The 15,277-nt window shown below is 34.4% G+C and overlaps 1 protein-coding gene across 1 annotated transcript; it reads left to right on the top strand.

Annotated features, from left to right (window-relative positions):
* The first annotated feature begins 1,262 nt into the window (after positions 1-1,262).
* Positions 1,263-11,675, top strand: LOC127161123 (SLAM family member 5-like). Its single transcript, XM_051103775.1, has 5 exons — positions 1,263-1,397; positions 1,536-1,862; positions 7,139-7,441; positions 7,574-7,681; positions 11,332-11,675. The coding sequence occupies exons 1-5, from the start codon at positions 1,349-1,351 to the stop codon at positions 11,673-11,675; spliced, it is 1,131 nt and encodes a 376-aa protein (XP_050959732.1). The 5' UTR covers positions 1,263-1,348.
* The last annotated feature ends 3,602 nt before the right edge of the window (positions 11,676-15,277 follow it).

Below are 15,277 nucleotides of genomic sequence, written 5' to 3'. Positions count from 1 at the left end.
AGAGAGTGCAAAGAGCTTTCAAACTCATGAAAAGTTTAAATGAATCATTAACAGTTTTGTTATTAAGTATAAAAGTTTAAAAAATGCTTATATACTATAAATAGCTAAAAATATTATGCTAAAGATATATTAGCCAGCTGGCTTAAGTAGATTATATAACCTTCACAGTCATCTCTGGACAGGAAACCACCCATCATCATCAAAGATGCAAATACTGATCTTTGATACAAATGTGTGAGGTGTTAAGCAGTTCTTTTAGCATTGCCACTGCAGCAGGAACTTGCATTGTCTGGAATAAAAATATGATTTAAGTTCATTGGCATGCTTATTACAAACACTGGTATGTATTAATGCTTTGTTTCACTTTGCATTGGTGTGCAAAAGGCCTCTTTTTAAAAACGGAACAAACATGAGATGTTTCATGCTTTTGGTTATTTTAGAGGACCAACTCATCATGTGGTTTTGTTGGTGAAAGGTGTATGCATTTTGCACACGAAAATGTATGTGTGTATGTGTTGTTGTTTCTGTGTGGCTGCAGCAAGTGGGTAAAATGTTTTTTATAGTCAGGTGAAACCCTTTACTGGAAACAAATGTGAGAATGTTTTACAGAATTAAACTAAAAGAGCTTAGTGGTCATCTTTCATGCTGAATTAATAGATGAACCTTTAGACTTAAAGATAATTTAGACTTATTTAAATCCCAAAAAGGAGTTGTTGTTATGACTTTGTATGTTGAAGTATAACCACAACAGAAATCCTGTATAAGCATGTTTTACTGTACAAAGGCAGGTCAAAGCAGACCTTCTAAAATATTCTTGAATCCACTCAGAATGATATGCATAATATGCAAACCCCAACAACTGAGAAGAGCAATGCTGTAACAAGTATAAAATTGGAAAACATTTCTTGTTTGGTGAGTAAATCCAGGGCCTTGCATTTAGTTTTGTCCCTGTGCTGATGTTCATTCTGAGGTTACACGTAACGTAGTAGTTTTCAAAACACGGTGATGTATCACACATCTATCAGCAGCATTTGACATGACTAACTGTGTAATTATTTAAAATAAAGTTAATTGCAAAATTAAGGCCAATTAAAGAACTGCTAGATTGCTTTGAAAATGAAAGCTATGATACATTGAAAGTGTGAAAAAAACAGGAATTTGAGGGGGAGGGAGAAAGAGGAAGACAGAGAGTGTGTGTTCAAACACCTCTTCACATCACTGGGTTGTCCTTCACTTGTAAATGCTTTAAATTCTTCTATGGTCATATTTGGCCATAAGTAGAGTAGATGATCATTGAATTGCACCATTTGGAAGTTATAAATATCAATAAGCCTTTGATAAAAGGAAAATGATTAACACAGCAACTTTATTCTGTCTGGGTGTCTTGATCTTGAGTGGTATGTGTTTTATATCCTTGTATGAAATATCATTTGCTAGTAGTATGGTCTTGACTTAAGATGATTTTAGATCTTCCTCACTTTGTTCTCTTTGATCTTAAACAATTTTTATTTACTCACTGAGACTGTTTTCTCCAGGTGCATTTGGTGATGATACAGATGAATTAAAATCAGTATCAGTGATTGAGGGAGATTCTGTCACTCTACACAGTGATGTTAAAATACAGAGAGATGATCTGATACTTTGGATGTTTGGACCTCAAGACACTCGTATAGCTGAAATCTATAAGCAGGTCTTTAATATGTTTAACAGTAATGTGAAATTTGGATACAGACTTCAGATGGACAATCAAACTGGATCTCTGAACATCAGAAACATCAGAACTGAACACTCTGGATTTTATAAACTAACCATCGCCAACAGCAGAGAAACTTCATACAGGAAATTCAGTGTTACTGTCTATGGTGAGTAAACTGATTCTCATGATAATTCAGACAGTTTGGTATATATTGAGTTCAGCACCAGAAGTCAAAGGTAAAAAAAAATTAATCAAATAAAGCAGGAGACAAAAGTGTGTGTGTATATATATATATATATATATATATATATATTATTTGTTGAGAGTTTAGCTTTAAACAACAACAGACAGAATTAAAAAAAGGAAACATGAGCACTCGTACAATACTGTTGTTGCACTAAATAGTGGTCACAAAATTAAAATTTCAAACTGTAAAACTGTCAAGATTCAAAACATTTTTTCCTATAAGAGTACACAGTATTGTTTAGAGGAATAGTTCAAACACAAACGTGAAATGTCATCAGTTACCCACCCTCATATTACTCCAAACCCATAAGACTTTCATTGATCTTTAGAACACAAATGAAGAGTATTTTTAATGAAATCTAGGTGATTTCTGTTCCTTTATTGATAGTCTATGCTACTACCACTTTCAAGGTTCAGAAAGGTATAAAGACATCAATAAAGTATGTGACTCCAGTGGCTTGACAACAGAATTTTGAAATTATGCAATTCATTATAACTGAAATATCATTGAAGTGATGCAATTCATTATAAGGGATGTATTATTTCCCCTGTATCTGCATGTTTAATCCAAGTGCCATTTTGAGATTAAAAAAAAAAAGCTTTTTTTTGCATGAACAATTTTTGAAATTGTTCATGCAAGAGTCTTGGACGAATGCACAGCCACGTGGTTGCCTTCATCTCAACTTTCATTAATAATTTCTTTACAGGAAAATTCTAAAAGAAGTGGATATGACAAAAAATTAAATGAATGAAACTGAACTACAGAGTAACATGGTGGAGATAGAAAAGCAGTCATACAGTATTTTAAGTTAATTAAATCAACTGCTAGCCCTAATGTTTCCAATTAAAATATTTGTTTATAAACAGCTTAACTTACATTTCCAGTAGTCTCCATTTGTCATATGAGCTTGTCAGATCAACTTTGCCTTATCCTTAATATCCTTCATTACTTTCAACTAAATAAACAGCAACACATTCAAATTATTTATACACATTTTATAACATATGTGTTGCTTACTTATGAATTCAAGTGTAAGTGGCATCTCTTAGGTATTTGTAGCTCACAACCACAACAGGGGATGTGGTCATTAACTTCTTGAATTACAGCAATCTTGAACTGCCCATCATCTTAAACAAAAAAGATATTACAAAGTGACCATATACATAAAGACAAGCAGCGATAAACACACCTTACACAAGGATGATAACATGCAAAAGCAATCAATAAAATCAATTTGATAGCACGTTTTCTGTGAAGTGGCTTCATTGTTGTAAACAGAATAAATGACTCAATAATTATTTTCTGTTCGACACTGAACACTGATGTTAAATCAAACTGTTAATAAAACAGAATACAAACCCATGATATGAATGCAGGTGTGCTTAAGATTCACAGTACAGCAGCAACTGTACTGTCATTAGAAAAGAAAACAAAATAAACACTATAAATGATTGTTGTCCCTTTAAAACATGTCGCACATCTGACACACATCAGATCTGCTCATAGGCGGATTAACCATATGGGCAAGTGCCTAGGGGCACCACGTCCGGGGTCGGGGGATGGGGGCACCACGCAAATAAATTTTCTCCGGTAAGCGATGTATTCTCAAACGTCTGTTTAGCCATGGCCTATATATGCCCTTTCATCAGAACGTACTAAGTCCCCTGACTATTTTGTTGAAAGTTTTTTTTTTTTCTCCTGCTTAAATCAGTGGATGCACGATCTATCGCCAAATTCACACTAACTGCGTGAAAACGTGCGCTTTCGTTTCGACGCCTATATATTGGGCTACTCAACCAGATTGTAGAAGCATGCTGTGCGGTGTCTCACCTATGTATGTGTGAATTCGCTACAGAGCGTCAGTCCTGCGCTTTCACGTTGTACTTTGCAGCCGTTGGCAATCAAGAAAGGGGCAGAGTGTAAACAAGAGTTTGTAAGTTTTATTTTCGGTTCAAATCCTCATAAAAATATGTAGCCATATAACAAAGTACTTAGACGACCCGTCAAAACCTTTTTAGAACTGAAAATTGTATTGTCATTTATTAGTCAAATAAGAAACGACTAAATTGTCTTTATTCACACATAATAATAAAAATACTAATAACCAAATAAATAAATATTTTATTTTTATTTTGTGTGCCTCCTTTGGCCTTGATTAAAGCTTGCATTCTTGCTGACATTGTTTTAATCCACTTTTTCACAGTCTCTGTTGTTACTGACATCCAGATAGTTTCTAGCTGCTCCCAAAGACCTGCTTTTGATTAACCTTTTGTGCAATCTATCTTTGAATCCATTCAGTCCCAACAATTATATTTTAGCATTAGAAACATTACGTTGACTAAAGATCTTACACATACTGGTGAATTAAGCATTACAGAAACATTAAAAATGATTTTGGCAATTGCCAGTACTTAGTTTGGGGAGGCTGTGGCACAAACCTTACACTGGGTGGTGGTCCAATAAATTTGTTAAGCGCAGTCAGGGATGGGCTGTATTTGAAAAACATGTATTTGAAATACAAAATACCATTTTGTATTTTGTTTTTAAATACTTTTAATCTTAGTATTTTTGTATTTTCAAAATACATAAAATACTTTTTACCAATCAAACTCTTTATTAGAATGCTGATTTCCTGTATCAACAAGTATACAAAATACTAAATACGTTAGGGGGGTACTTTAGGTGTCGTTACATGTGTTCACACAGTCCCTTCACAGCAGCTTCCTAACGTTACTGAATTAATTTCTGTTTTGCATGTTATCATCCTTGTGTGTTTAAAAAAAAAAAAGACAATAAAAGGTCTAAACTTACCTCTTTTGGCAGAAAACTCCACGAAGAAGATGTGTGACGATAGAGAATGTTGAGTGCGACTTTCCCAAATTCGAAAGCCGACTTTAAAATAAAACTTTAACCGAGAAACTCTCCGCGTCTTCTCTTCACTGTTTTCTCGCCGATAAGCCACCGCCCTTTTCTCTATTTAACCTTAAATACTACACCAATTTTAATATAAGTAATATATATATATATGTATATATATATATATATATATATATATATATATATATATATATATATATATTCTAAGTCATTAATGAACTATAATTTTTGGACAAATAGTATTTAGTACTAAATGATCTTAAAATATTAAATTAATATTACTAAACTAAAATATAGAAAATTTAATTAACTGAAAAATATTTCAACTGTATGGTTACATTAGCAATACCTGAGGGTTAAATACAAGAAAATCATATTAACCCTTTTTTTGCGCATTGCTTATTTGTATAACCATAGTTTTTCTACAAATACCATGGTTAAACTATGGTTAGTGTAGCAGGACCATGGTTAATTTGTGGTTACCATGGTTTAACTATAGTAACCATGTTTTTTTTTTTTTTTTTTTTTTTTTTTTTTGTTTGTTTGTTTGTTTGTTTGTTTTTTATTATTATTATTTGTAGTAAGACAAATTCTATTTACATTTTGAATTAATATTTACATTTTTTAAGGGTTTCCTCTCTTATCACTCTCAGAGGTCAGAACAAAATTATACTGTCATCGACGTAAAAATCAATGCATAATATGCTGTAATGTTTACCAAAATTGCTGCAAATACCTGTATAGTGAAGCTGTCGTCTCTATCCTACTTAAACACATTCAAATATACTGACAACGTTGGTTTGTTTGGAGAGTTCCGTGAATCACGTGACCGCGTGGCGGCGGCGTCGGCGAGTTCAAAGCTCGTCGCGGCTCTTTTTTTTTCAGTAGATCTGGTATGAAAAGAACACTTTACGATTTACGCCACATTACGTGCGCCGAAACGATACATTCACCGTTTGAATTTAATATTAAAACTTGCAACATTTGAAAGCTGAAACTTTGTTTAAAATCGCAAGCAGGGTTGCCAGTTTGGCGTGAGATTTACATGGGCAGAGTGAGAGCGTGAGACAGAGCCTGAAAGCGTGTGTCTCACGCCAAATGCGTGAGAGTTGGCAACCCTGCTGTAAACAGGCCCTAGACACATCTGTTGATTTCTGGAACACAATGGCCAATCAGAGGCATTTCAGTTAGTCAAAATCCACTCACCACTCAAAACATCAGAGTTTTGTTCAGTCCAGTGTTCTGAAAGCTGCAAATCCTCTAACAAACAGTCATCGAATGCAAGACTGTTAAAGCCATTTAGTTGAAAACTTTTTTGGATTGTTTATGATTGCTCATTTAGGAAGTATTAAGTTAAATGCTTGAATGTTGACCAACAAGCTCACTGGCTGCTGATGTGACAGAAACCAAGAGAACTTTGTATTTAAAGATGTCTTAAAGGATTACTCCACTTCCAAAATAATAATAAAAAAATGGCCTGATAATTTACTCACTCTCATGTCATCCAAGATGTTCATGTCTTTCTTTCTTCAGTGGAAAACATTACAGGATTTTTTTCCCATATAGTGGACTTCAATGGTGCTCAACAGATTTAAGGTTAAAAATGGAGTTTCAGTGCAGCTTCAAAGGGCTCTACTGAGTCTAGACGATCCCAGGTGAGGAATACGGGTCATATCTAGCCTAGCAAAACGATTGGTTAATTTCTAAAAAAAAAATTATAATTTATATACTTTTTAACCTCAAATGCTTGTCTTGTCTAGCTCTGCGATGTGCATACATACTCCGGTTCAATACAGTTTAGGGTATGTCGAAAAAATCCCATCTCATTTTCTCCTCCAACTTCAAAATCATCCTACATGGCTGCAGAAGTACAGACCCAGTGTTTACAAAGTGAATGTGCAAAGGTGGTCAAACATCCATTACAAAAAAAAAAGGTAAAACAGCAATTTTGAAGTTGGAGAAAATGAGATAGGAGTTTTTCAACCTAACCTAACTGTCTTGAACTGCAGTGCACAGAGTACGCATGTGCATCACAGAGCTAGACAAAACAAGCATTTGTGGTTAAAAAGTGTATTTGCTAGATGAGACCCTTATTTCTCTGCTGGGATCGTGAGCACCACTGAAGTCCACTATATGGAGAAAAATCCTGGAATGTTTTCTTCAAAAACCTTAAATTCTTTGCGACTGAAGTAAGAAAGATATCTTGGATGACATGGGGGTGAGTAAATTATCAGGACATTTTTATTCTGGAAGTGAAATAATCCTTTAATTGTTTAGATGTCAATAATTGTTCCTGAAATATTAATTTATATTTCTAGCTCGTTTGCCCACTCCTGTCATTACCAGAGACTCTTCACAATGTTCTTCATCATCTGAAAGATCAACAAACCAGAATTGTTCATTGTTGTGTTCAGTGGTGAATGTGAGTGATGTGACTCTCTCCTGGTACAAAGGAAACAGTTTATTGTCCAGCAAAAGTGTGTCTGATCTCAGCATCAGTCTCTCTCTGCCTCTGGAGGTGGAATATCAGGATAACAACACCTACAGCTGTGTGATCAACAATCCCATCAGCAACCAGACCAAACATCTGAACATCACAGAACTTTGTCAGACATGTTCGGGTAATTTAACAGTAATCAGTGTCTGTTTTACTGAAATTCTCTGTTTCATCAAGTATATAGAAAGAATATTTGCTCCAGATATGTAAATTCACTGTTGACAGACCAAAGTTAACTGCTTTCTTTCCATTTTAGAATCTTTTAATGTAGACCTTGCTGCATTTATATCTGCTGTAGTTCTGGTAATACTCGCAAGCGTGATGTACTTTCTCTACAGGAAACACAAAAGAGCAGCACAGAAAAGTAAGCCTTGTCTTCTGTTCCTATATCAAGAATAAAGTATTAGTATTTTTGCTTTGAAACAGATGCTAGTAATTGAGCATATAATCCTATCCTAACTCTAAAACTTCAGGAAATGGTTTTGGACCATGTGTGAATAGAGTGGAAACAGTCCAGACTGATGATGAAGAGGTACAATATGCTGAAACAAGATTTATTAGACAAAAAGAAAAAAGAAAGGTAAGATTAAGGTATAAGGTAAGACTTACTTTGTAAGCATGACTTTCTTTATTCTGTGAAACATCAAAGATTACATATTAAAGATTATCCTGAACACTCTTTTCTATATGACTGAAAATGGGTCGGTAGAGCTGCAAAATGACAAAACAAATATAATCTAGATGACCATGTGATATTCCAAGTCTTCTGAAAATATCTCTTACTATAATATAATGACCATATAAACCTCTTAATGTTGAAATATAGAAGATATGTTGTGCATGTTGCAACACCAACTCGTCGCATAATGACGCATTTGATGAGAATTTAATGGTTTGCATGCATTTGTAAAATATATAAATAATTGTATATATATGTATACTTTCATTGGAGCACCTTAAACCACCCTCACCCACTTCTGAACAATATAAAACACGTAACAGGTAAATATAAGTACAGTCACAGGTATTTACTGCAGGAACTGACCATAAACAAGCAGTATAAAAGCATTACGAACAAGTCGTGTTGCATTCCGAGTCGTCTGAAGCCATACAATATCTTTATGCGAAGAAGAGAGAAAAACATAAGGTTTTAATCGCTGAAAATGATCCTGCTCCTTTAACGCGCTCACATCTCATTCAGAAAGATACACCCGAGTATTAGCATGACCCAATCGGTCACGAGACACATAAGAGCCAATGGCATTTCACAATCAAGGCTGATGTAACGCTTCTTCTGGCAGGAGGCCTTTTTTAGATTTATTTACGCACAAACAGACTGAGCTTTAGGGCGGACGGAGACGGATCGCGTTTATTCCTCTCAATAGTTTTGCCTCGGAAGACTTGGAATATTATTATTTTTTTAATAAATTATGACTGTAGCTGTATCTGCCAGTTATATATTGTGTCACCATAGTGACACACAATTTGCGTTTACTGTTGTGGTGAAATGAATGTCTTTAACTTATTGACAACTTTTGTTTAATGAACCACGTTTCTTAAAGTAACTTTGTGTTGTCTTTCAGAAAACTAACGTAACTGAGGAAACAATATACTCCAAGATTGTCACGCGACAATGATCAAACTGTCTCCCTGCTGCATTTATGTTGCCTGTATTTGAAACCAGTCATTCTAATACAGGAGAGGAAGACTGAAGAAATTAATTTAATGAATTTGATATTTTACTGATTTTCAACTGATATTTGAAAATAGAGGGTTTCCACTTACGTCACGACTTGGTTAGTTACCTAAATGTGTGGCCATATTGGAGATACTGGGATGTAAAAATAGCATGCATTGCATGGTTAATGTACTACCGAATACATTGTTCTGCTAATTTATGCTGTCTAAACCACAGAAAAAAATGTGTGGAAGCTGCTAAATCATATAGAGAAGGACTATAGCAGGAAAGGGCGCAATATTTTGACAAACTTATGTTTATAAGTGGTAAAGATATGTACAAGCAGTATTAATTAAGATATTTGCCTAATATTTCACCTGCCTGACCAGAAATGATAAGAACAAACATGAATGTTGTCAAGAGTCTTGCCTTGAAAATCCTGGTTCATTTTGGCCAACCACACCTTTTGTTCCTCAGACAGTTTTTTTAACTCTTCTCCTTGATTTGTTTTAACTTTTGGCAGTCTTTAGTACTTTAATGTTTTTCCTGATCCAAGTAATTAGTACAGCCCAAAACATGACAATAATTGACAATTTTCAGCAGCAATAATCAGCAAAATATGTGAGTTTTGTTTGGTTCAGTGGCATTGTTTATGTTCAGTGCCGCCAATATGGCCAATTGATAACGTGTCATGAAAACACTCTATACCCAGTTTCACAGACAATGTTTATGTCCTAAAATGTAAGTCTGCGCTGTTTTAACTAAAAGAAACTTGCACTGCCATTGACTGATCTTAAAATATATCAGTGCCTTTGTTTTGTCTCAGGATGCACACCAGTATTATTTTTCTAAGCAGAAAAAAACTATTTTATGGAAGCCTTAAATCGTTCAGGAAGAAAAAGGATGAACTTTGTTTGAGGACGCCCTCTGGTGGTAGAACAGATGTCATTTTGGTATCAAGAGTTTTTTCAAGCTTGCACTGAAAACTAATGCTAGGGAACAATGCAGAATTTTTTGGAGTGTATCAAGCCTCCTCTAAGATATTTACGGAGAAGCTGTTGTTATTTTTCCCCCAAAGCATGAATGTTTGGCATTCTTTAAAGTCCACTATTTTCTTCCAACCTGCTGTTAGTTTTATGAGTTGTCAGACAGGACTTGTTACTTAATGAGCTCTAATGCTGTAATCTTTTCACTGTTATTTGACATTTTAACTGTAAGTTTGAGCTTAGCAAAACATGCTAGACTTGTGTATTTTTGTGCTTTAATTACCACAAAATTGTACTAATACTCAATTTTGTGCCATTTGTCTTGACATACTCATACTTCACAATAGTATGGCTATTGTTTTTTTTTTTTTTTTCTGCCTTCAGTATTATCACTTAATGTTGTGGTTTAATACAGAAATCATTACATAATGTTGTGTATTTTCATGTTTAATTTTTGGACTGGCTTGATATTTTCTAGATTGTTTATAATTAGATATGTTGGTTTTATATCCTTGAAGCAAATGTTCCCACAAAGATACCAGTCAAATTTGACCTTTTTTTCTGGTCCCCCTGAGGAAAACAGATTTTTTTTTTTGTTGTTTTTTTAATCTAAAAATGTAGAAAGTTTTGTGTGAGGGGTCAGGTTGGGATAAGCGTATACAGTTTTTACAACATAAAAATACGTCTATGAAGACCCAATAAAACATTCAACCCCAACGTGTGATTTTCTGTACCCTTACCCAAACTTCCTCAGTAGAAATCTTCGAATCGTCCTAACCTTTCCCACTGTTACGGCGCCCCTACTAATGATACACTGACTCCAACATCTGTTCAGCGAGTATGTAAATAATTTGGTGTTTGCTGTGCAGCGCTATAGGCGAAAACATATTACTTCAGTTACTCAGGTATACGCGCCACTTTCAACAAAGGTTTGTTTTTTCTCCTGCAAAGTTTATTCCGTTTCAGCAAACTTAAACTTCAGCAAACTTAAACTGCTTTTAAATTTTACTTCCGTCGACTCATCCCACAGTTAAGAAGACCGAAGTGGAGTTGCATTATTCCAGGCTTTTGGGCGAATAACTGAGGAATTATGAATCCCTCCTTTCTGCTGCTCTGTCTGTTCTTACGACTATTCAGTGGTAAATTATATATTTACATTCAGGGTGTCACGTTTTTCTCTACTTGAACAATAACATTTTCATTTTCATTTTTTTATTGTTTTATAATGCAAAATGAATTGATTATTGATTAATAATTATTCATTCTTTCCTGTTTCTCGTTTGAAAAAAAAAACTTGTAGTTTAGCAGCAGTTTATCTCTGTTAATCGATCATTCCTGTCTGTGTTTAAGGTGTGTTTGGTGTCGATACAGATGTAATGACGTCAGTATCGGTGTTGGAAGGAGATTCTGTCACTCTAAACAATGATATTACAATTGGAGGTCGCATAATGTGGACGTTTGGATCAAAACGCATCTGCATTGCTTACGTTTTCCCTAATGCTATTTATGTTAATTCTGAGAGATTTGGCAGACTAAAGCTGGTCCCTGGAACTGGATCTCTGGCCATCAGGAACACGACAACCGCAGACTCTGGACTTTATTATCTAAATGTCGCCAATCCCAGTGAAGAAGAGACAAAAACATTTAATGTCAATGTTTATAGTGAGTATCTGGATGTGAAAAGCCTAATGTGAGGGGTTTGAAACATTATTTTCATTATGTTTAGAGAATTTACTGCTTGCTTTTTGGCCACAAACATAATGCTGTAATGTTATTGTTTTTTTATTTTTTTTTTAATACACTTGTACTATTGTGTTTTACAGGTTCCTCATTCACCCCTACAGTGGGAGACTCCAGAAACTGTTCTCCATCATCAGAAATATCATCAGTGACATTTTTTTCTTTTTTTTTTTTTTTTTTTTTTTTTTTTCAGTTGAAAGTGCAACAAATTTACTTGACAGTAAAATAGTTGATTCAGCAGAAGAGGATCACCATAACAGTTCCTTCAACACCAAGCTGATGTCTTTTCTGAACTTATTTTCCTCATTATAATTAAATAATATAAAGAAATCAGTATTTAGGTCACTTGGTACTTTTTTGGGTATTACTACCATACGTTTGTCTTTTTGTCATACTGTTGACTTAATATTTCAGTATAACCCACTCACACTTTGAAATTATATACTTACCCAGCCAACATTTGTATGTGGGGCCTATATGGGTATGAACTGGGCTTAAAAATGGGTCCCATATAAGGTTGTCCGCGGGTTCCATAATGGTCACATTTGTATGTGGGACCCATGTGGGTTTGAAATGGGCTTTATATGGGCTTTGTATGGTATTGTCCGCGGGTTCCATAATGGCCCCATGTCAATTGCCCACATGGATCTCATATAGGATTGCTCTTGCCCTTATGTGGGACCCTATTGGGCAACACACAACTGGGCAAGACCCCTCTCGGTCCCAGCTTTAGAACACAAACAAATCTGTCCTAATTGTTTGCTCTTTTCTATTGTATTTTAAAGTTTACATTTGGAATATGCTAATTTGGCTGAATTAAAAAAATTCCCATGTTTTCTCTTACCTATCGATCCATTATATAAATATAGTTCTTCCAGTTTATTTAGAATAAACAAAATATAGTATAAAGTGTATATATTTGTGGCTTAATAAAAGACAATAGTAAACAATAACAATAATAAATGACAAGTATACAGTTTTAGCAAAAAGTATGTGAACTTTGGAATTGTTGATATTTTAAATGATGTTTAAATAAACACAAAGAAAGATAAATGTTTTTTTTTTTTCTTTTTTCTGTCTCTCTCTAGTGAATACAGTGTAATCATTCATATTTATAACTGTTGCTGCTGAGTGGTGAGGGTACATAAAATAACCACAGCAACCATGTTGATATACAGCAAGAACAGTTTATTAAGTTGTTTATCAGATAGGCCTACAGTTACAGTAGGCTTCAGTGATAGCTCTGTATGCTTTCAAATCGCTCTTGTGGTAATTTAATGTCATACACCGGTCGGTGTGCGCATCGAAATTTCAAGCCGCTAGCACCTTCGTGCGGCAAATGTGTCGAACGTACGAAAAAAAAAATCCTTTTGTGACCTGACGTGGTTTCACATCCCAGAATGAGACAAAATTATTATTTTATATAGTGATAAAGGCTGTTGATTAGCATTGCATTGCATCTATAGTTTATTCGTATAAAATACCCGATGTGGCTTGAAGAAACAGAGAGAAAGCATTTAGTCGCAATCTTACAGATATGTCTCTGTTTCATCAGTTAAAACTGAGTTTTATTCATATTAGGAATTCCCTATATGAAAGAAACATTATAGCGGTATGCACATAAGTGAACAAGAAGAATGAAATATTATATTACATGTGTGCACGTAATGCTCACAACACCTTATTTAGGGTAAAAATAGGAATGACAATACTTCTAAGTTTCTTTTTTTCCTCCAGTGTAGAGGAATTTTTCTCCCTCTCTCAGTGAATGCATGAGATTTTCTTTTTTGTCAAAGAAGATAAGATTTTTAATCATAATATTATAATACATCCTTACCTTTCTAAACATTTATAGTTAGTCCTCCTGCATGCTAACAGGTCATGCTGCAGTTATATACTGCAAAATATATTGATAATCATTAGCAATAGTTATTGTTTTGATTAATGTTTTTATTTAGTAATAACAATAATCAGAATTAGTCATATTAATAGAAACAACATTTTGGCCTAATTGTGCAGCCCTATAATCAGGCACAACAAACTCAGTATTCTTCATCATTTTTGGTCATTTTTGAAAACCTTTCTTGTTACAGTTCAGATTTTGTTGTTACGGTTCCGATTTTTTAATTCACTTAATATTGCCTCTCAGAATAGATTGCCTCTTCAAAACAAAACAAAACAATCAAAATAGCCTGCATTTCTTATCATTTATGAATATTAGTAGGCCTATGTTTATTTTGTTTATGCTCTGTTTATTTTATTTAGTTTTTGTGTATACTTTCCTTATATTTTTTTTTATTTGTGATGCATGTGTATCTGTTTACTCAAACTTACTTGCACTATTTTACTCCTATTTATTTATTTATTTATTTATTTTTAATTTTGTTTAAATATTTTTACATATGTTTGTTGAATGTGTTACAATTAATGCACATTCACATTTAAATATTGAAATAGTCATGTTTTGTGCTTTCTCTTCACTCGTCAAATTTCTGTGACAGTTTTTTACACTAGTTGGGCCCATTTTCATTATCTTGCCTAGGGCCCCACAAATCTACAGGCCGGCACTGTCAAAAGATGACTGCTAAACATTAGCTCCAGTGGTGTAGATGGTAAAGTGCATTCTATAGCCTTTTCGATGCGATTGACCAGAGTTCGAATCCGCCTTTTACAGAATTTTTTTTTCTCCCTTTTCAAATCTCATGAAACATCAGAAAGGCATTTATTTAAAAAAAAAAAAAAAAAAGTTGAAAATAAAGTATCAGTTAAGGTTCGGTGTAGGGAGGGATTTATTGTCCCAATAAGGTGGCAATCACTGAATAATTTGAATTAGAATTAAAATTATAATTTACACTCAAAAGCAGGTAAGTGCTGTGCAGGTAAACTTCACTCCCCTGATGTAAAGTGGCTCACTATTGCAACTGATGCTAGTGGCTGCAGTCTTTAGCCTCCGTGTAAGTGTGCCCGCCTCCCATGCTAGGCACCCGGGTTCGAGTACCGTTTGGAGCGAGTGCGAGTAGGACCAGTGGGGGTTTCTCTTTCCTAACGATTAATTTTCTCAATGTAGCTTTTTCATTTTACTTAGAATACTAACTGTTAGTCATATGTGTGTGCGAGAAGGTGGGGCGGACTATTGGACTACCTGTACATGTAGCCAATATGTGTGCGTTCAAGAGCATGAAAAACTATGTTTCTGCTGCTGGAAACTTAAATGGATTTCAGCCATCTTGGTTGAGTGTACACTGTAAAAAACAATTTGTTGAGTCAACTCAAAATAATTTGTAACCTGGCTGCCTTAAAATTTTAAGTTCAGGCAACTCAAAAAAAGTTTAGTCAACTTGAAATGTTAAATTATCCTAAGTGACAACTTAGATGTTTGAGTTAAATCAACTTAAAATTTTAAGGCAGCTGGGTTACTTACCCAGCTGTACCCTTAGTACAGCTTAACATTTCAAGTTGACTAAACTTATTTTAGTTGACTGAACTTAAAATTTTAAGGCAGCAGGGTAACAAATTATTTTAAGCCGACTCAACAAATTGTGTTTTTTTTATTTTT

Source organism: Labeo rohita, unplaced genomic scaffold (assembly GCF_022985175.1).
Source record: "Labeo rohita strain BAU-BD-2019 unplaced genomic scaffold, IGBB_LRoh.1.0 scaffold_554, whole genome shotgun sequence".
NCBI classification, from domain to species: Eukaryota; Metazoa; Chordata; class Actinopteri; order Cypriniformes; family Cyprinidae; genus Labeo; species Labeo rohita.
This window is presented reverse-complemented; position numbering and strand designations above follow the sequence as displayed.

Coding starts and splice junctions, on each gene's coding strand:
- LOC127161123 (XM_051103775.1), top strand. CDS start 1,349: ATGATTAACACAGCAACTTTATTCTGTCTGGGTGTCTTGATCTTGAGT. Junction 1,398..1,535: donor GGGTGTCTTGATCTTGAGTG/GTATGTGTTTTA, acceptor TGTTTTCTCCAG/GTGCATTTGGTGATGATACA. Junction 1,863..7,138: donor ATTCAGTGTTACTGTCTATG/GTGAGTAAACTG, acceptor TTATATTTCTAG/CTCGTTTGCCCACTCCTGTC.